The sequence below is a fragment of the Pteronotus mesoamericanus genome, unplaced genomic scaffold (assembly GCF_021234165.1).
Source record: "Pteronotus mesoamericanus isolate MK-2021 breed Mesoamerican mustached bat unplaced genomic scaffold, CSHL_Meso_final contig_74, whole genome shotgun sequence".
In the NCBI taxonomy this organism is placed as follows: domain Eukaryota; kingdom Metazoa; phylum Chordata; class Mammalia; order Chiroptera; family Mormoopidae; genus Pteronotus; species Pteronotus mesoamericanus.
In genome coordinates, this window is record NW_026555247.1 from 1,699,747 (window position 1) to 1,722,756 (window position 23,010).

Below are 23,010 nucleotides of genomic sequence, written 5' to 3' on the forward strand. Positions count from 1 at the left end.
ATGCCTCCACCAAACCAGCACTGCAAAATATGCCAACGGGACTGCTTTAAGAAGATGAAGAAAAAGAGTCTATGAATACCCAGTTCTTTTCATTCACCAATACTCGATATTACCAATATTTTTAATACTTATTAATCTGATTGTGACAATGATGTATTGTACTTTATTATTTGTTGAAACTAAACCTGTTTATGTATATTTCTTGCCTATTTCTATTATTTTTAAAAAGCTCTAAATGATTTCTTGGTATTTATCCATTTTTTGATTAAATGGTTATAGAATTTTTTCCTTAAAAAAACAAAACAAAACTATTAACCCTTTTTTAGATGTGTTACAAATATTTTCCTATTCTATTACTTGTCCTTTAATTTTTTTGTATGTATATTACTATATAGTCTTAAATGTTTAATATAGTCATATTGTTAATATTTTCTTTATAGCTTCTGGGTTTGAATATGTTCCTTCAGGATAAGAAAAAATGTTATTTTGTATTTTCTCCTAAAACTTCTTAGATTTTACATTTTGATTTTTAACTTACCTGAATATTTCTTGTATAATGTGTGAAATAGGTCTCTATATTTGTTTTATTTCAAAAAATAGTGGTTCATGCACCTTATTTGTTGAATAAGCCTTATTTTCCCCATTTATTTGAAATAGCAATTTAATTACATATTACATTGTTAGGCAGATATATACGTTTGTTTCTAGGATGCTCATTTTATTTTACTGACCTACTTAATTATCTATGCAGGTGTTATGGTGTTTTAATTGCTGAGACTAAATTAATGGATTTAAATTTTTCAATATTTTATAATGGATTTTGACATTAAAAAATAAGTAAATAAAAACAAAAAGAAGAAAAAAAAGAAAACCATGATGAAATGGACAAATTTCTGGAAAAATATAACCTTCCAGCACTGAAAGAAGCAGCAGCAGAAAGCTTGAATAGACCAATAACAGCTGGTGAAATTGAAGTAGTAGCCAAAAAACTCCCAACACACAAAAGCCCTGGACTGGGTTCTTTCACAGGAGAAATTTACAAAACATTTAAGGAAGAGCTAAGCCCTGTCCTCTAACAATTCCAAGAAAAGAGAAGACTCCCAAACTTTTTTTATGAGGCCAGCATCATCCTAATCCCAAAACCAGATAAAGACACAAGAAAGAAAGAAAACTACAGGCCAATATTGCTGATGAACATAGTGCTAAAATCCTCAAAAATATACTGGCAAACCACATCCAGCAATACACTGAAAAGATCATCCACCATGATCAAGTGGGATTTTCCCAGGGATGCGAGTATTATTCAATATTTGCAAATCAATGAATGTAATACATCACATAAACAAAAGGAAAGACAAAAACCACACGATCATATCAATATATGCGGAAAAAGCATTTGATAAGGCACAGCATGTTTACTATAAAAACATGCAGCAAAGTGGGAATAAAGGGGACATACCTCAGCATAATAAAGGCCATATATGAAAAGCCCACAGCCAACATCATACTCAACAGGCAAAAACTAAAAGCTTTGTTACTAAAATCAAGAACAAAGCAAGGCTGTCCATTTTTACCACTTCTTTTCAACATAGTATTGGAAGTCCTAGCCACAGCGGTCAGACAACAAAAAGAAATAAAAGGCATCCAAATTGGAAAGGAGGAAGTAAAGCTATCATTGTTTGCAGAAGACATGATAGTGTACATAGAAAACCCCATAGATTCCACCAAAATACTACTCGACCTAATAAGTGAATTTCGCAAAACAGCAGGATGCAAAGTTAATATTCAGAAATTGAAGGCATTTTTATATACCAATAGTGAAATATCGGAATCAGAAATCAGGAAAAAAATCCCATTTGCTATAGCAACAAGAAAAAGAAAGTACCTAGGAATAAACCTAACCAAGGAGGTAAAAGACCTGTACTCAGAAAACTATACAACATTGAAGAAAGAAATTAAGGAAAACACAAATAAATGAAAGCATATACTGTGTTCATGAATTGGAAGTATTAATTAACATAATTAAAATGTCCATACTGCCCAAAGCAATTTATAGATTCAACGTAATCCCTATTAAAATACCAATGACGTATTTCACAGACATAGAACAAAGACTTCAAAAATTTATATGGAACCATAAATGACCCCAAAAAGCCGTAACAATTTTGAGACAGAAAAACAAAGTCAGAGGGATCACAATATGTGACATCAAACTATACTACACGGCCACTGTAATCAAAACAGTCTGGTACTGGCAAAAAAAGGACACAAAGATCAATGGAACAGAATAGAGAGCCCAGAAATAAACCCATGTCTCTATGGTCAATTAATATTTGACAAAGGGGGAAGAAGAATAAAATGGAGTTAAAAATAACCTATTCAACAAATGGTGTTGGGAGATCTAGACAGTTACATGCAAAAAACTGAAGTTCGACCACCAACTTACACCATACACCAAAATAAACTCAAGATGGATAAAAGACTTAAATATAAGTCGTGACATCATAAAAGAGCTAGAGGAAAACATAGGCAGGAAACTCTCAAGATATTCCACGCAGCAGTATTTTCACTGATATGTCCCCTAGAGCAAGGGCTATTAAGGAAAGAATAAACAAATGGGACTTCATCAAAATAAGAAGCTTCTACATGGTTAAAGAAAACATCAGCAAAATGAAAAGGGAAATGTATTTTCCGTATGGGAAAAAATATTTGCCAGTGATACATCGGACAAGGGTTTGATCTCCTAAATATATAAAGAACTGCACTCCACTGCAGGAAGACAAACAATCCAATTAAGAATGGGCAAAGGACCTGAACAGACACTTCTAAGGAGGATATACAGAGTGCCAACAAGCATATGAAAGGATGCTAAGCATCGTCAGCCATCAGAGAGATGCAAATTAAAACCACAGTGAGATACCACTTCACACCAGTCAGAATGGCCATCATAAACAAATCAACAAACAAGTGCTGGTGAGGATGTGGAGAAAAGGGATCCCTAGTACACTGTTGGTGGGAATGCAGATTGGTGCAGCTACTGTGGAAAACAGTTTGGAATTTCCTCAAAAAGATAAAAATGGAACTGCCTTTTGACCAGCAATTCCGCTGCTGATATTATAACCTAAGAATCCCAAAACACCAATTCAAAAGAACCTCTATGCACCCCAATGTTCATAGCAGCACAATTTACAATAGCTAAGTGCTGGAAGCAAGTTAAGTGCCCATCAGAAAATGAGTGGATCAAAAAACTATGGTACATTTACACAATGGAATATTACAAAGCAGAAAGAAAGAGCAAGCTACTACCCATTGCAACAACACAAACGGAACTGGAGAGCATTATGCTAAGGCAAATAGGCCACGGGGTGAAAGACAAATAACATATGATCTCACCTATAAGGGGAACCTAATCAACAAAACAAGCAAGCAAGAAAAATATAACCAGCAACATTGAAAGAAAAAAGAAACCGACAGTAACAAGAGTGAGGGAGAGAGAGATGGGTAACGGGGAAAAGAATGTGAAAGGTCAAATCAAAGAACATGTATAAAGGATGCATGGAGAAAGCCAAAGTGGGAAAGGCTTGGGGGTGGGAGGTGGGGGAAGGTGGGGCAGGGAAATGGTGGTGGGAAAATGGAGACAAATGTATTTGAACAATAAAAAAAAAAAAAAAAAATTATTTAGCTTACAGAATTATAGGTATTTGTGGGTAAACTATTTTCAGGTGAAATAATTTTAAATATTATAATGAAAAGATGGTTAATAAGTTTTAAATATCAATAATTTTATAAAAGCAAACTGCTTTATACTGTATATATTTTTAAATATGCTCTGACATTTTTACTATAAGACATTTTAAATATTGAAGGGTTAATGAAAACTGAATAACTGAACAATTAAATTGTTATACTTATTAGTTTCTCCTGTCAGGGAGAGAATAATAAACATTCTTGCATTTATTTTAATTGTTAGTGAATGTACCCTTGACCAAATTAAGATGTCCAGAGTTGAACTGAACCAATATGGCCAGTATGATTAATTTGGTTTAAATCACTACTTGAGTCTTAATTCTATGAAGGGACCTCATAAATTTTAGGACAGTATCAGCCAACAGAGTTGAAGTGCCAGGGTTAATGCTTATGTTTGTGTCCTGGTGCAATATATTATTCCCAGATGAAGAGCAACCGAAAGCCATCCAATCAGGACATGGGCTGCCAGAATCGATTTCTAATATTACAGCAACTCATACATACTTCCTTCAGCTGGCCAATTGAGAAAAAGTATCTCTGTAAGAGGCAAGTACCTGGCATACAATGGTACCGTAAAATTGTCATAAAATGAGAATATAAACATGACTACTATGTGGCCAATGAGCTCACCATTTGACAGAAACAATACAAAGGCCACACTTCACATTTAATTAGGGAAATTTTGTGTACTATCTCAATATATTTTCTCACATCCTCTTCTTCTGGTAGCCTATGCCTCCAGAAGGAAAAATAAAAGTATGACACAGGCAGGAACCAGGACAGGAGAAGAAAACTCTCACACTTAATCAGGAATCCATGCAACAAAGTTCAAATTTCAGTTGTTTCAGACATTCCAAGTTTAACATAAATATTTTAAAATATTTTCTCATTTTATACACTTAAACATGAAAAAAAAAAGTAATCAAGTTAAAATGAGGTAATTAGGTCAGGCCCTAATCCAGTGAGTAGTGTTCTTATAAGAAGGGGAAACAGTTATGCACAGATGTGAACAGAAAAAGGTGACCATCTACAAACCAAGAACAAAGGCTTGAGAGACATCCTTCCCTCATAGCCCTTAGAAAGAAATCAACCCTCTGCATACTTTGAATTTGGCTTTCAAGCCTCCAGAACTGAGAGACAATAAATTTCTATCGTTTAAGCTATCCAGTCTGTGGTATTTTGTTACAGCTGCCTAAACAATTAATAAATAAGGGTCACATAAAATTACATTTCTACCAACATTATCTGAGAGTATTCTTTTTCCAATACCATCATCAATAATAGATATCAGTTTTGAGTCTTAGATGATTTAATAACCCCAAAACATGTCTCATTTTAACTTGTGTGATGGCACATTCACATTGTGCCCAATTTTATGTAGCTTATCAATATGTAGAGTTTAAATTGGTTTTGATAGGACTACTTATAATTTGCATGTGTCATAAAATAATTCCTATATAGATCTATATTAAAATTTTAAAATACACATCACAATTATAGCTACAAATTAAAAAAGAATTCAAATACATACCTCTTTTCTGTAATGATTGGCAGCATCCAAATTATCCAAAATAATGGTGTCTCCTAATAGCATACCAAATACTAAAAAATTCAATAAATAAAATTTTAAAATCATGACACCTTCTTTGGTCATATTAAAGTATTCACACACATTGAACATTTTCTTACAAAGAATGCTAACATTAGAATTTTATTCAACACTTACCTCCAGTTGGAAAAAATGAGAGAATTAAATGTTAATAAAACTATTACTTATAAACTAAATAAATTATGGAAATAAAACTATTACTTATAAACTAAATAAATTATGGAAAACAGAAATTCCACAATCAGTAATTTATAACTCTAGTTCACAAATGTAACATCTATATAAAATAAAATCACCATAATTTCCTCTACCTGTTTCACAATGTTCTATATTATCTGGAAATGTTAACAAATCTCGGGCAAAGACTGGATCTCCAATGGGTTTAAAATATAATTTTCCATTTCGGTAATGAGGCAGAGGTCTGAATGAAAAGAAATTTTAAAAGTATTAATCTTATATAACTTTTTGATTAAAAAATATAAAATATGAAAAACATGAATACAGCGCATATTATTGTGATCATTTAATCAACTCCCCACCACAAGGAAAACTACTAAATGATTATTATGCCCTTAGAAATGAAAATAATATTTGCTATATAAAAATATCTACTTAGTTTTATCTGTACTACTACCCTCAATTAGTTTATAAAATCAGTATTAATTAACAGTTGTTTAGTTTGATAATGAAAGAAAAGCAGCCTCTAAAGCTGGACCTAAATAAGAATGCCAATGATATTAACAGTATCATGGGGAGAGGGACCCTAGAATGGAGGAAAGGAGCAGGTCTAAGACTTAGACACATGTAGGGAGGTAGATTATAGGCCTGGCTCTCTGTTTTTCCCACACAACATAGAGAATGAGAAGCTGAAGCCCAGAGTATGATAGGATTCAAGTGATGGAGGTTGGCTGGGGTGCTGGATCTTTCCTTTCCAAATGATGTAGTTTTTTCCAGATTTTGAAGGTAGAAGTGCTGAAGGGAAAGGTGGCTCTAGAAGTTAGTTAACTCAATCCCAATTAGAGGTACAATACCAGGAAAAGAGAAGATAATTAGTTGCTAGAGCAAACATTAGCTCTAAATATCAAATTCATACTTTTCTTAAATCACAGATTCTTAATTTGGTCTTTAGGGATTATGGACATAGGATAAGCCCTCCTACGGGGAAATCATTCTCACAAAACACAGTAATTATGATCTGATGGGATTTCCTATGTTGTTTAAAATGGGTACGACTAGTAGCAGAGTGAGAAATTTTAGGAGCAGATAGATTAGTTCAAATTCCAGTTGATTCTTTAATCTATTTTTAGATTACAAAATGAAATGTTAGTTTAATAACACAGTAGACTCTTAATGAATTCCCATTCTCCTTAAAGTCCCTATTCCTGTACAATTGTAGGCCTAGCAAAGCTTTGTTTACAAATATAAGAAAAATTGTTATACATTTTAATTTTTTTGTTTTGTTACTATTTTCTTCCAGTCTTTTAAGGTGGATTATAAAAAACACTCAAAATCAGAATACACATAAAATATTTTAAAATTTTGATTAACAATACCTAATTGATTTGCATGGTTACTTTCTAACAACATACTCTGAAAAGCAAATAAAGAAGTAATTACTTAAAGGAACCAGATTTATACAGAAATAAGGATGAAACATCCTAACTGGCTAGTCTTGCATTTCACCTTTGCCATTGGCATTTCCAATAGAGACCCTCTCTACCTAAATAATGTCTGTTTCTTTTCACATTACATAAATAGGACAAAAGACATGCATCTATATACCAAAGAAAGCAATTTCATATTCTGTTAATGATAATGAAATCTTTCCATCCTTGCTACTGTCAAAACCAAAAATTTGCAACTTAGACATGGTCAGCATATTTAATTGAATATACTGCAATATTGATCGTAATAAAGTATACACATTTGTGATGAAGATAAAATAATGTCAATGCTTTGAGTTATTTCTCAGTTTGTTTTAGGCATCTTTTAGAGGAATCATTTTTAAATTCTGTGCTTTGATTAAAAAAAAAGGTATTTCAGAAAAAAATCATTACTTCCATTTTTTTTCTAACCTTTTCCAGTCTGGAAGAGTCTTCCTATAAATAGAATCAAGGGGCAACACCTGCTGACGGCCTTGGGTTTCATCATAGATACGACGCGCAGCATCAGTGGTCAAGGTGACAACACAATCCATATCACTTGCCAGATGCCAAGAAATAACCATTGCTGCTCTGTCATCTTCAATTTGTGCCAGGTGTGCAATCTACAACACATTTTTAAAAAATCAAGTATAAACCACTAAATAAAAAAAAAATTGGTATGAAATATTTTAAAAGCCCAAGTCTAAGGAGCAAAAACACTTCTCTGAAACACTCATATGAATTCAAAAATTATCAAACTATAAAACTTACTGGCTTGAACATTAAACTGTCTATTCTGCTGTTAAATTTTGGAAAAACTGTTCCACAGATTAAACTCCAATAAAATTTGCAAATAAACAAATAAAAATATTTATCCGCTAATTAGTGATGTATTTTTTCACATTTAATATCTCTACCATTGGGAATGTTTTAATTAAGTAACCATAAAATATATTTAAATAACATACACATACAATAAATGGAGTTTTAAGATTCAATTAAACATAGTTACAGATCATACCCTCCTAAGTAGGTATTTTACTCCAATACCATAGTATTTCTTTCAGAATACAAATCTAAATGTCACAAATAAGAATCATTTCTTCTGCTTATAAGAACACTTCGGAGGTTAGGCTATATTGCCACCCTTTTATTTACAAATACTTTAGTCATAAGCATTCTTGACCAAAGTCCAACAGGGCTGAAATTTCATGACCAATTAAAAACCTCATTCACTGCATTGGTATGGTCATCTACCTTTTTTTCTTATCTGATCTGGTGGTGAAAACCTGACCTAGCAATGAGAAAGTTGTCTGTCAGTCTTAGAAACACCATAATGTCTACCCCTATACTCCAACTCTCTTGAAGTTAGTGGGGAAAAAGGTAAGAAAACGGACATGCAGAGAAACTAGCACACGTAAATAAAAAATGTTCTAGCAAACAAAAGAGGGATTAGTAATGGCAAATCACTACTCATTCTAATTTTGTGACCTATATACTTATTCCAAAGAAAGCAATTTCATATTCTGTTAATGATAATGAAATCTTTCCATCCTTGCTATTGTCAAAACCAAAAATTTGCTTTGGTGACCTCATTCTAATTTTGACAAGTTCTAGTACAGACAAGTGTCCATTTTGTGATTGTTCACAAGCACCCTAATCTTTTAACTGCAGTAATTAATTCTAAGTGAAGATATGATTGGAAGCTCTCAGCAGACTCCTTAACATTATATTTTCTCTTTTAGCTTTCAGGCAATACAAAGTATTATTTTTTATTTTTTCAAAAAGTTAATCCTCTCTAAGACAAGCACTCATTTTTTTAAAGCTGTGTAACATATATGGTGTTCTGTTCATTTAAGCTAACTACCTTTTCAGTTTGAGTCAATCCTAGCTATTTCCTCTCTCCCCTTCCCCCGCTTCCTTCTTCTTCTTCTTCTCCTCTCTCTCTCTCCCCCCGCCTTCACCCAAAGACATTTTTTCATTGCTTTCAGAAAGAAAGGAAAGGAGAGAGAGAAAGGGAGGGACACTTTGATGTGATAGAGGAGCGTCGATTGGTTGTGTCACATACACATCTACACTAGGAATCATATGTGCCCCTAATGGGGATGGAACTGCAACCTAGGTATGTGCCCAGACTAGGGACTGAAGCCACAACCTTTTGGTCTTGACGATGCTCCAACCAAGCCACACTGGCCAGGGCTACATTTCATGGATGCTAGTAATTTTTCCTCAGGAATGGGAGATGAATGGCATTTAAAAATGGAATATGGATGGGATTTCAAGGTATTTGTAAATAAGAAGGCAACATTAAAATATCCAAGTTAATGCCCTGGCTGGTGTGGCTCAATGGGTTGAGTAATGGCCTGCAAACCAAAGGGTTGCCGGTTCGATTCCCAGTCGAGGCACGTGCCTGACATGCAGGTCAGGTTCCCAGTGAGGGGTGTGGGAGAGGCAACCACGCATTGATGTTTTTCTCCCTCCCTTCCCCTCTGAATACTAAAGAAGTATTCATCCAGATAGGTAGGAGGGATGGAAACAGGGAGCCAGGGTGGAGAGGATGCAGAGTGATGTGTAGCAAGGGAGCAGAGATGGCGGCCGGTGGAATGGGCAGTCCCACATTCATATATGGTGGATTAAAAACCAGGAGGGACACCTGGGGTACAAGCGATCCCAACCCCAGGCTGCACAGTCACGCCTGGGGTTGGGAGCACTGTGCAGCCTGGGGTTCCAGCACTGGGAAAGAAAGCCTCCTAACTCCTGTCTGTAGGGGTTGGGTGGCAGAAGAAACTGCTGGTCTCTCAAGGGAGTCTGCTTAAAGGGCCCCCATGGTCTTAAGAGTGTATGCAAACCCAATCACTTTGAGAACCACCATCAGGGCAATAGCTAGAAGGGCGCCAGTTGCACAAGCGCTGAGCAAGTGGCACTGTTCCCTTTCCAACCCCTCCCCCACATATAGTGCCACAAAGCAGTGAAGTGGGTTGCCCTGCCCTGGCGAATATATGTAAGACTCTGCCCCCTATAATATAACAGGTGTGCCAAGGCAGGGAGTCAAAGCTACTCTACCTAATACACAGAAACAAACACAGAGAGGCTGCCAAATTGAGGAGACAAAGAAATATGGCTCAAATGAAAGAACAGATCAAAACTCCAGGGAAAGAACTAAGCAAAATGGAGAGAGCCAACCTATCAAATGCGGAATTTAAAACACTGGTGATACGGATGCTCAGAGAACTCACTGAGTATGGCAAACATGTAAAGGAAGAAATGAAAGCTACACTAAGTGAAATAAAGAAAAACCCACAGGGAACCAACAGTGAAGAGAAGAAAGCCAGTGTTCAAATCAATGATTTGGAACATAAGGGAGAAATGAACAGTCAACTAATACAGAAAGAAGAAACAAGAATTTAAAACACCAAGAAGAGAATCATAAGACTCTGGGACTTCCAAAAGTGCCAACGTCTGAGTCATAGGGATGCCAGGAGAAGAACAAGAAATGGAAAACTTATTTGAAAAAATAAGGAAAGAAAACCTCCCTAATTTGGTGAAGGAAACAGACATACAAGTCCAGGAAGCAGAGAGTTTCAAACAAGTTGGATCCAAAGAGGACCACTCCAAGACACACCATAATTAAAATGCCAAATGTAAAAGATAAAGAATCTTTTTTTTTTTGCCTCTTCTTTTATCTCTTTTAATTATTCACTTGTTTAAATTTATGACATTGTACAGGAATACAGTATAAAAATATACACAGATAAGATAGAATCTTAAAAGCAGTGAGAGAAAAGCAGAGAGTTACCTACAAAGGAGTTCCTATAAGATGTCAGCTGATTTGTCGAAAGAAATTTTGCAAGCTAGAACTGGCTGGCAAGTATTCAAAGTCATAAAAAGCAAGGACCTACAATCAAGATTACTGTCAATTCAGCAAAGCTATCGTTAAGAATAGAAGTGCAGATAAAGTGCTTCCCAGACAAGGTAAAGCTAAAGGAGTTCATCACTACCAAGCCCTTATTATATAAAATGTTAAAGGGACTCATTCAAGAAAAAATATTAAAACTATGAATAGTAAAATGACAGCAAACTCACAACTATCAACAACTGAATCTATAAAACAAAAACAAAAACAAACTAAGCAAACAACCAGAAGAGGAAAAGAATCATAGATATGGAGATAACATGGAAGGTTATCAGTTGGGAGGGGAAAGGGGGAGAGAAGGCGAAAAGGTCAGGGATTAAGAAGCATAATTAGTAAGTACAAAATAGACAGGGATGTGAAGAATAGTATAGGAAATGGAGAAGCCAAAGAACTTATATGCACGACCCATGGACATGAACTAAGTGGGGAGGATTTGCTGGAGGGAAAGGGGGGTACCAGGTGGAGGAGGACAAAGGGGAAAAAAATTGGGACAACTATAATAGCGTAATCAATAAAATATACTTGAAATTTTTTTCAAACAAAAAAAAGAAAGAAATTTCAAGTTTCCCCCTGATTTTCAAGACGCGATGAGAAACATCTGAATAGAAGACTTTAAAAAATTTATTTTGTATTTTGGTAAAAATCTTACACACCGAGCAAGAGTTTTATCAAATGAACCACTAAATGTGGAATGTTGGTACCAGAAACCAGGCTATTATATACATCCATATGCTTAGAATCCTAGGACTGCTTCTTTCTATAAAGACTACTTCTTTCTATAAGTTGATTCTGAGGAATAACAATTTAAAACATCATAAATTATAAACTTTTTCAGTTTATGAATTTACACTCTCAATTTTATATTTGGAGTTTGGATAATAATGTAACACAGTTTCAGTAGTAAATACTGCTACACACTTTTATAGTAACGATTACCACCTATTTTCAATGTGTAGTTTGCTTGTGATGTATGGAACCATTTATAAAAAAACTACCATGGGCTTTGGAGTTAGAAAGACTTGCTTAAGTCTAAGTTCTGTTTCCTACTAACTATACATTGACGAGTTATTTAACTTCTCTGAACTTCAATTTCCTCATGTAAAAACAGAAATACTATAAAAAGTTCAGAGTGGCTGTAAAAGAATGAAGTTCAAAGGCAATAAAGGGTAGTAATAAACAGCAGAGACTCTGGAGTCAGACTGGCTGAGTCTGTGAGTCCAAGCTCTGCCACTTGCTTCTTATGTAACCATGAGCAAGTTTCAAATCACTCTGTACCTAAGTTTCAGTTTCCCCAATTTTAAGACAGAGATAAAAGCAGAAAGCTAAGATGCACATTAAATGGAAAAGTTTAACAGCTAAAACACACCTATGTATACCATAAACCTTAACACCATTAAAAATGGAAGATGTTAGGGACACCTTCTGTAAGAAACACTTTCTAAAAAATAGAATGTTCAAGATTGAAGTTCAAGATTGAATAAGGTAGAACCGAAAAAGGGATAGCAGAAAAGAATGGTACTCTTTTGGCAGCAAACATGTATAAAATTTTTGTTGTTGTTACTGTTTTTAATTCTAGGAGCATCCAAGAATTCACTCTCTTTGTAACAATTTTAGATTCAGACAAATTCTGATTTTTCTTTCTCTTCTGTTTTCTCACTGAAGCTTGAGTCAGACAGAAAGGTCTTGGCTACCTATTAAGCCATATGACATGAAAGCATCTCTAAAAAGACAATAAGCCATATGACATGAAAGCATCTCTAAAAAGACAATAAGCCTTGAATTAAGACATGTTAACAACTTCTGCAAGACCTCAATAGTAATAATTATGGGATTAAGTACGTATTTCAGTTTTAAATTCTGCCAAATCCCTATTATGGTAATTAGAGCAAGTAATTTGTTGGAAAAAATTAAAAGTACAGAGAAACTAACACTCCTATTATAATGTCATTTTAAAACACATTTTGAACAAAACGAGATAACAAAATGCACTGTCTCTTTAAAGGCTTAAACACAAACCTTTCCCAAAACATTTCCACTGCTTTTAGTATAGTTTGGAAGAGTACATGATCTTCTAGGTTTTTTCTTTAGTTCTTCCTGTTCTAATATCTTTCTTTTCAAAAGTGCTTCAATGTGTGGCACCTGTAATTCATAGAGGAAAATTAACTACAAAACCAATTACTCTTGTATCAAGTAGTCTATAACAAGAGCAAAGAAAAATTAATAATTTGGACAACTCAATAACAAAGTTACTAAGCAGGTTTTACTTTTAATATCTTGTTAAGAAATACATAACATATAACAGAACTTTGAAACTGAATTATATACAAGATGGGGTAAAGTAGGTTTACAGTTGAGAGTATGAAGAGAGTTTTTTCTTGTATTATTATTTATTATTATCTCATTTTCTATATGAACAAAGGTACACCTACTTTTGCCCCACCCTATAAATGAAAGAATATAAGTTTAAAATATTCTGTTATTTATAAAGACATATTTTATCTCATTTTCTTTGCCACTGCCTATATTGATTATAACCGACACAGTCTTTTCAGTGCAGTTCGCAGATTGGTGTGTTGTTAATTTCACTTACTGGTGTCACTACATTAGATATATAAACTGCAATTTCTTTTAAAAGAGCACTCAATCATTTTGTTGGTTCCTTTAATGTCTAGTTAGTGACCAGGTTATAATCTACATATATCTTAGTAACCAAAAACAACAGTGCTCATGACAATCCTAATACAACATAATGGTAAAAAAAAAATTATAGACTAGAATTAATTTTAAAAAATCATTCACATATATTTGGAAACTGTACCTGTTGTGTTGTAGGAATGTCAATATTATGTGTTTTTAGTTCATTTCTCAACTGGGCCTCTTTTAATTTCGCTCCTTCAACTTGGCCTAAAATTAAAAACAAAACCACCCTCTGCATCAACGTGTAATAACCCCCAAAATATAGTTTTAAAAAATATTTTCAATATTACTTCATTGTTTTAGTTTTTATAATTGACTAAAATGAAAAATAGTGATTCTTTTAGAAATTCAAAATAAAACTAAAAATTTAAGAAACAAAACTAATGTGGTTAAGAGAGATATTATGATATTATACTGAAAACTTCAAGTACTCTTGGCTAAGTTATTTAATCCTAATCCACATGACATACATAACTGCATAAGGTTATTCCGAGAAACAAATAAGACTTAATAAAAATAATTTTTAGTACTACAAAGGATGTATTATCTCATTACTCTACATAGTTCCTGTTATTTTCTAAATATCTTTGACATTGGATAGGTAATACAAAAGTGAGTATACTTAGATACAGGCAGTACATATTTGTTGGTTATGGGTCAAAATTTTAACTATTTAATTAACATAAAGCCAAAAACTGTAGCCAAAAAAATTTGACAAATGGAAAGAGATGACAGAGTTCAATTCAGCAAATGTCTTGCCGTAACAGTATACAGACATTAAAAATTGCAGGAAACATTCTATGTATTGATAAAAAATAAACTGCATATTTTTATATTAGTGTGTGCTGCCCTCTACATCTCCATAGTGTGAAATACTTAAGATATTTTAAGTAAAACACACAGTTCGATTCCTCAAAATAAAAATCATATTACAAATCCCCCAGTGATGTCATCTAATATCTTTGCCAGAAGCTGAAGCTAGATATAAATATTATTATGTTAAAGCTTTAAAATTCTACAGATTTCTAATTTTTAAAAAATCTCACTTTTTTTAGGTAAAGAGGATACAAACTCATTTGAAATGAAGAAATACTTCATCTTAAGTAACTCAAATGAAGAATACTGTAAACCATAATCCTTTCTGCTGTGTACTGCAGTTTACGTGTAGTCTAGGAAAAGAAAAGTCTCATGGTCTCAACCTTCTGCTTCATTGTTCCCCAATGCATACTTTTTATTACTTTTGAATATAAAATGACTTACACTTCATTTCATCAATAAGCTGTCTGCTGGTTTCAAAAACATCTCTATATGTTTCAATAGATCGAGATAATTTATCCTTTTGTTTCGCAAATGCTAGCAGTTGCTGCTGCTTCTTAACATCTAAAAAAAATTCAGATAATTTATTTCAATTTAAAAATTGTGATTTTTCCAATATATGTCATAACAGGTCTACATAACTAATAAATACAATATTAATGGAAAGCAAATCAAGGTTACCTAAAGTATCACAAACATATGAGAGTGTAATCCTCTACTTTCCTAGAAACTTACCATCAGAAAACATAAATGGTAGGATGTATGATTCTAATGTTCTTGATAAAGCTGGTAGCTGAGGCTCAAATATAATAAAATATTCAGTACTATCCTTTCCAGGACTATTTTCTGCCAGCACGAGACTCTGAATAAAGAAAAAACAGCAACAACAACAACAAAAAGTTAAAAAAGGTATCTGTCAATGTAAAAGTGCTATATCTTTCATTGTGCTGTTTCTAACTGGTAAGTTTTAACACTGACCCTTAAGATTTATTAAACATTTTACCTTTATTTCAGACCAGAAATATCAATGGCCACTTGCATCTTGACCTGCAAAATCTTCTTGATTCCAACCTTTAAGTTGAAGCAGTGTGAAACTGTTGATGGTGTAAAAATTATAAAAACAACCACAAAGAAATGCCCAAAGCCCAAAGCTGAGTTTAAGTTACAGCTGTTACCAGGGAAGAAGACCCACCAGTCAGTCCCAGGTGACCAAGTAAGAGGTCCTGAAAAGCTCTAAATATTTGTTTTAAAAAAAACAATTTTTCACATTATTGCACACATATAAAAATGCTTTTTGATAATCTTTAGTTTAAGACTACAGAATACAACTAGTAAATAATGCAAATATAAATATTTATATCCTGAAGGATTTTTCCAGTCGAACAGTACACAGAAGCTAGCTGTTTTTTCAGACTACAATAATACAACTCAAAGAGAACTAAAACTTTAAAAAATTTAAATCAATAGAATTCACTATTCCAGAGAATTACAAAATCACAAATTATAACTAACAATTCTCTTTCCCCAAATATAGAACACAAGCCCACCATTAAACTGATCCCTAATCCCACTTAGTTTCTGAAAGATATTTTCAGTCATTTACATGAAGATAAACACACATAAAAATAAAAATACTGCTTGTGTTTAAAAAATAGCATACACTTTATACTTTAGTAATTTCTTTTCAGCACTTGATTTGTTGATCGATTCCAGTGAATGTCTAAATATCAATTTTTATAATTTATGGACAGTACAGATATACTGCACTATGATGACCTTTCACTGGATTAATGAACATTTAGTTTGTTTACAAGTTTTAGTTATTATTTATAACATAGCAAAGGAAATTTAACACTTCCTTGTGTGTTCTCTAGGATAAGAAATATGACTCATTAAAACAGTTTAATAGGTAGTCATCAAATTTCATTTCAAAAAGGCTGTATCAATTTATCTTCTTACCATTAGCGTACAAAGATATTTAGCTTCTCTGATGCTGGCCAACACTTAATATCAATCAAGTATTTTTTTTCTAAAAAGATGGGTTAGAAACAACTAGTCATTATTGCTCTAACTAGCATATTTCCATGACTGGTATTGAGATCATCCTTCTTATTTATTGGTCATTTATACTTTCTCTTCCACTATATGTCTGTTAATATTCTTGGTCATTTATTTATCCAGTAGATAGCCTTTTTCTTTGATTTGCAGGAAGATTTTTTAAGGAGTTTTAAAAAAAATGCTTAATATATTAATCCTGTATTATATTTAGAAATATTGCTATACATATTTGTAGCAATACATACAGAGCAATATTTCTACCCAATTTATCATCTCTAAAATTTTATTACACAATCATATAACGAATCTCTATGTAACATTATTCAGTGTCAACAATTACCAACACATCAACACTGTTCTTTTAATTCTATTTAGGATACGTTTATGGTACATAGTTTGAACTTTTAATATAGTTAAAAATAAAAATATCTCTTCGTTTATGTCTTGTTCATGGAAACCTTTCCTATCTCATAGTTTTACAGATTGTAATCTCTGATGTACAGCTTATCAAGAAAAAAGCAAACACAGGATAACAGAAATGAAGAAAACTGAAGAGTCCCAAATTGAATACATTTAAAAATAGGAACTTAGAATACGATAAATAGACAAATGCATAGCAGAATGAAACTTAGACATCTTTTTTTCAGAAATTTCCAGATAAAGTAGGCAAATAATACAGAGAATTAGAATAACAAAATTAACAAACTTAAAAAATTATATATTCAATAGGTTATACCTTAAAAAGCAATACACGTTCTTTTCATGCAAATGTGTAATATTTACAAATACTCATTGTGTTCTGGACCAGTGTTTCCTAAGTGTCTCTAGTGATAAGAATCACTTGCTTTTTACAAATCAGACTCCAGAGCCCTGCCCTAGACCTACTAAATCAAGAAACGGTCATGAGCCAAGCAGCATTTGAGTTTCCTGCTTATCCAGTGTGATATTAGGAACCTCTAGTGGAAATTCCTATGTATGACATGAAGCTTAGATTCTGTATTAAGTAATCATTGCAACATCATAAATGTGTTCAGCAGGGTCAGCAATGTGAAAAACTTAACAGGGTGGCCAAGGAAACAGGACATATGTAAACAGGAATTAGGTAAAGTGGGCTAGGCGTATTCCTCTAAAACAAACCTACTTCGAAGTTCAACGTGTCTCTCCCCTTCTTTGTTTTTCAACATGTAGCAATCATTACCTAATTTTTGTTATGGTATAAGAAAATTTCACTTTACTCTCCATTAAAATAAAAATAAAAATACAAGTGTAAATAAAAGTATCAGCTGACACTTGCTCCTGATGTTAATAAATGAAAAGAAGTGGAATAGATACAAATGACTAGAAAGTCATGCTACCATAAGAGAATCTTGGCTCAGTATTGCCAGGTCTTCAGAATTCTCCACATAAATCAGAAATGTGTATCTTCATGTAAAAATTCCAGAACTTTAAATTTTAGAAACTAATTAAAATGAAAATGCTATAATGGTTTGTCATTGCCAAATCAACTGATATGTCTACTGTAGGCCAAGTGCAAGTTGTAGGCTCCCTGCCTATAAGCCTAATGTTTAAAACAGTGGGATATATTGTCCACCTAAAACTAATACATCATATGTCAACTATAATTTTTAAAAAAGCGCTATTAGCACTGGATTAGATGTAAACACTGACCAAGATGTACACAAAGTGACTCTTCAAATTAATTGGTATAAGAAGAATGATTACATACATATATGAAACCAAGAAATTTAATGAATTTGAAAAAAAAAATTCAGACAAATAAAAAATTAAATGCATAAGAATACTGGACCTGGCGCTGTGAATATCATCTTTCCTCCTGCCCAATAAAACAATGTCCCAATAAAAGACAAACTAAAGAAAAATATTTATATATAAAAGAGCATTAATATCTTTAATATAAATTGAGAAGAAAATGAACATTCCATAAGAAAAAGAGTTGGGGGGCAAATCTACAAAGATCATAAATATAAAAATTGTTCAACCTTACTATGAAGTAACAAAGAAAATATATTTTTTAAAATATAGGAAACTTCGTTAGAATTTTAAAAACTTCATATTCAGGGCTAGTAAAACTATAAGGATGTACACATACTTTTGGTGGGAATATAAACTGAAGAGCCACTGGCAGTAACTACCAAAAGGCCCTGTCTCCAATCTACTTCTAGAAATTTCGTTCTTTTTTTTTAAGATTTTATTTATTTGTTTTTAGAGAGAGGGACAGGGAGAGAGAAAGAGAGGGAGAGAAACATCAATGTGTGGTTGCCTCTCATGCGCTCCCTACTGGAGACCTGGCCCACAACACAGGCATGTGCCCCGACTGGGAACTGAACCAGCGACCCTTTGGTTCACAGGCCAGCGCTCAATCCACTGAGCCACACCAGCTGGGGCTGCTTCTAGCAATTTCTTAAGGAAATAATAAGATATATTTATCTTATGTTGGGAGGGGGCAAGGGAAAGTGGTGGGGGGTAGGCTGAGACAAATGTATTTGAAAAAATAAATTAAAATTAAAAAAAAACAAAAACAAAACAAAACAAAACAAACAAAAAAAAGAAAGCTGATGGAAGCTTTCCATCAGCTTGTTGATAAAACAAGCTTTGGGAAAAAATTAAATTTTCACTTAGGACTGATCAAATAAATTATGATCATCAATACAATGACTTAAGTTGATACTTACTGATGAAGAAATATAACAAAGGTGAGTTAAATAGGAAAAGATTTTTATAAAAGCAATGTTCTATTACATTAATGAAGTTTCATGCACACGCACATATACACCATGTATATAAATCATACACACAGGGTATCCATGCAGTGTTAGTGTTTATACAGAAAAGTCTGGAGGTTATACACTAAATTGCTTATCATTATCCTTAAAGAGAGATAACATAGTGATTATTTTTGAGTTTTTGCACTGTGTATTTTTCATGAGTAAAACTATTTCCATTTTGGAAGAAAATAACAAAGATAAGCTGATACATCAAATTTTTCTAAGATATATACACATTTTACAGGCCGTTTTATTCTGTTCCTATCCACAGAATGGTAGCTTTTCAATGAAACACAAATATATACAGAAATCTTATCTACCAAAAAACATAAAAATTACCGTGATTTCAGCTGAACCTTTCACAAAGGGAAACTCAAGTGTTCTAACTTTCCCAACAAAGAGTGGTGTCTCGGTATCTTCTTCATTAGAACCTTTGATGGTAGCTATTACAGTGCCAACCAAATCAATTCCAGTCTGATTGTTGAAGTCATCCTTAAAAATAAACAATGGAAAACAACTAATTAGAAGAACTGATAAGATTAAACCCAGAGAAGGGTATGTACAAATCAGAAATATGACATATTTATAAAACTCCAAATATTAAATTATTCTGATCCTTTACTCCAAGCACAGAATTCAATTCTCATATTGTGTCCTGTGGGCAGAGAATAATCCCATAAACCATGAAAGAACCACCAGCTTCTAGCTAATACAATGGCTCCTAACTTTGTATACTAAAAGGACTCCCATTTAAAAACTTCACCTCATGCCCTGGCTGGCATGGTTCAGTGGGCTGAGCATCAACCTGTGAACCAAAGGGTCGCTGGTCTGATTCCAGGTCAGGGTACAGGTCTGGGTTGTGGGCCAGGTCCCCAGTAGGGGGCGCAGGAGGCAACCACACATTGATGTTTCTCTCCCTCTCTTTCTCCCTCCTTCTCTCCCCACCGTTCTAAAAATAAATAAATGAATAAAAATAAAAATTTCACCTTGTCATATACTTTTACATCTATTGATCTGGGGAAGAAAGTTAAGAACAACTCATTTGTCTACAACAAGAAAATAAACTATAAGGAATTCAGTATCCCACTAGCAGAATTTTCCATAAAGGTAAGGTCCTACTACTGTATTTTACCTGTTTTTGTTAATATTCATAGCAATTCTACTGCTGCTTACTCTGCAAGTAATCAGAAAGTCTCACCAAGGAGGAGCTCATTATGATCTATTATCAGAACAAATCTCTTAAAAAGAATTGTTTATCTCCTTCCACCCACTCAGTGAAAATGTACATGGAGAAATCAATTTATCTGACACATATTTAATAAATACATGAAAGAGGAGATTTAAAGAGGAAATATTAGGATAGGCAGATTTTTGCATTCTTGAGTCAGTTCTACTTAGTATAGCCGAATACATTTCATGTATTATGTTATGCATTCTCTATTTGTATTCAAAGATGTTTATATTTCATTCATCTGCACAAATTTTCCCTATACCCTTCAAATGAATAATCAAAATCTGATTCTATAATAACTATTCTGCACCCTAAAATTAGAAATATTTTTGCTGCCTTTCACAATTTTGGAACAAAATGAACATTACCGTGATAATAAGATGTAGGTCTTTGACAAGGGTCCTATTGGCAACCGAGTGATCGTTTGAAACAGCTGGTGTAGCTGGCTGAATTTTAGGTACTAACTTCACAGGTTGATTAGGTTGAACATCAATTATAATCTTTCAAAACAAAAGAAGCAGTCTGATTAACAATATATATTGATGGTTTAAAGTTCAAGAGTAAGAGAAGAAATGATAGCATATATTAAATGAAATGTTACTTTTAAAAATTTATTTCCATTAATCTCTTAAATGAACTATTAAAAACTCAGGATAAAAGGTGTACACTGCCATTTTTTAAGTGGAGATTATGTATGTTAAAATTGCCTTAAACTTCATTATCCAGAATTCTAGTATCCAAAATACTAATTAAGAAATTTCATGTATGGTTGATAGAAGCTATCTTACCATGATATACACTAAAATGCCTACTAACTGAATCTTTGATATAAAGTGAGATGGAAAAAGTAACTTATGCATCAGATCATATTAATGTAGTTTAAATATATTCTAATGGTTCTGAAAATTGCATTATTTACATTTTGCATTCAGTAATTAATTCATCTGCAACCAATAATTAGTTCACTTTAAAATAAAACATTTCATTCCTAAATTAAGCAAGAAAATGTAAAGCTAACTGTGGCATATAAAGAGAGTAAGCAAACCTGTTCACTGTTAAGAGTATTAGCTTTATCCATCATAAAACCAAACTGGATACAATATATTCCCATTTTATTAGGAATTGCTTTATCCCTAAATTAGAAAGAGATAAAATTATTCACAACTTTTAAATAAATGGGGAAAGAATTCACAACATCAATAATTTCTGTTCCTGCCACAAAAAGAAAATGCACAAAAAGAGAATTACTACTACTACATTAGCCTTCATTTAAGCTAATCTCAGGTTCCTTTTCCCTGGACATTCCACAAAACATCAAAAAACCAGGCACTGGGTATGGCAAAGCTGAAAGAGTAGGAATATAAAGTTCACAAAATAGTAAACACAAAAAATGCTGAATTAGATGTGAAGTGAATTTGCTTCAATTTTACGTAATAAATTTCCTACTCACAGTTTTATATTTTGAAATTTAGGATATGCTGATCTTTTTATGTTGTTTTTATATTCTAAATAGTTAACTTTACAAGGCATTTACTGTGGTTTAATTATCAATCAAGAATGTAGTGCCTAGTAAGAGGTATACTTACTAGCCTGTTTTGATCAGAATTAACGATAATGAAGATATGAATGACATTTTATGGTTATACTTTGACTGGCATGTGCAATATGGCTCATGATCTCTATGGTGGCTTTCACACGTCATTTATAGTCTAAAAATACTGGCATAATGTAGCAAAAAGAACAAAGGCTTTGAATAGATAGGTGACTTAAAATCCCAGCACTGTAACATACATGTAACCTTGGAGAAAATTATTTGACCTTTTCCTAAACCATGTTTACTCCAACAGAATAAAACAGAATACCACTTCCAATGGCAGACCTACCCTTCCTGATGAAGACAGCCATGTGTAAAGACATCTGCTTAAAGATGTTTGAGAGACAACAAGCAAAAAGTGAAAAATAACTCAGTAGGATGAAAAAAAATCCTGGAAGGTGAGTTTTACATTTAAGGATGTTTTACTCTTGGGAGCACATCCTAAGATATAGAGGTGAATCTAAAGCAGACAGGTTCCCAATGAATAAAGCAATTCAGCTTTGAATTATCTCAATCTCTGAAACTGGACTAAAATGGTAACAGGCTGCTAGTGGCCCAGACAATGAACACAAAGAAGCAAATGTAAACGATACTGGAGGAAGGTAACGGCTGAGATTTCAAATTATTTCTATAAACGTTGATAAATAAAATGGTAAAAAACAAAAACCAAACCACAGACACAAAAGAAACGAGGTACATGAAGAAGAGGTCAGAAAACTAGAACAAAAACCAACAAAAACAAATCCAAAGAAACTTTAGACAAACTCTGGTTATTATTTAGGGTAAAAAAAAAACCCCAAAAGATTGAGAATCTCAACACAGCACTGTACCTTAAAAAAAAAAAGGTGAACGAAAAATACCAAACAAAAACTGATAATTCAAAGATGGATTTAACTGTATATTACATACCACTCAG

At 33.1% G+C, this 23,010-nt stretch overlaps 1 protein-coding gene across 1 annotated transcript in view; it reads right to left on the minus strand.

Moving 5' to 3' along the window:
* Window positions 1–23,010, minus strand: part of SMCHD1 (structural maintenance of chromosomes flexible hinge domain containing 1) — a 156,823-nt gene that overhangs the window by 21,110 nt on the left and 112,703 nt on the right. The window contains exons 35-44 of the mRNA XM_054583414.1: window positions 21,546–21,633; window positions 20,869–21,000; window positions 19,609–19,761; window positions 15,161–15,287; window positions 14,870–14,989; window positions 13,731–13,816; window positions 12,929–13,051; window positions 7,432–7,622; window positions 5,668–5,777; window positions 5,279–5,349 (exon numbers count right to left, since the gene is read on the minus strand). Coding sequence (XP_054439389.1) covers window positions 5,279–5,349; window positions 5,668–5,777; window positions 7,432–7,622; window positions 12,929–13,051; window positions 13,731–13,816; window positions 14,870–14,989; window positions 15,161–15,287; window positions 19,609–19,761; window positions 20,869–21,000; window positions 21,546–21,633 — 1,201 coding nt within the window. The remainder of the gene's footprint in view (window positions 1–5,278; window positions 5,350–5,667; window positions 5,778–7,431; window positions 7,623–12,928; window positions 13,052–13,730; window positions 13,817–14,869; window positions 14,990–15,160; window positions 15,288–19,608; window positions 19,762–20,868; window positions 21,001–21,545; window positions 21,634–23,010) is intronic.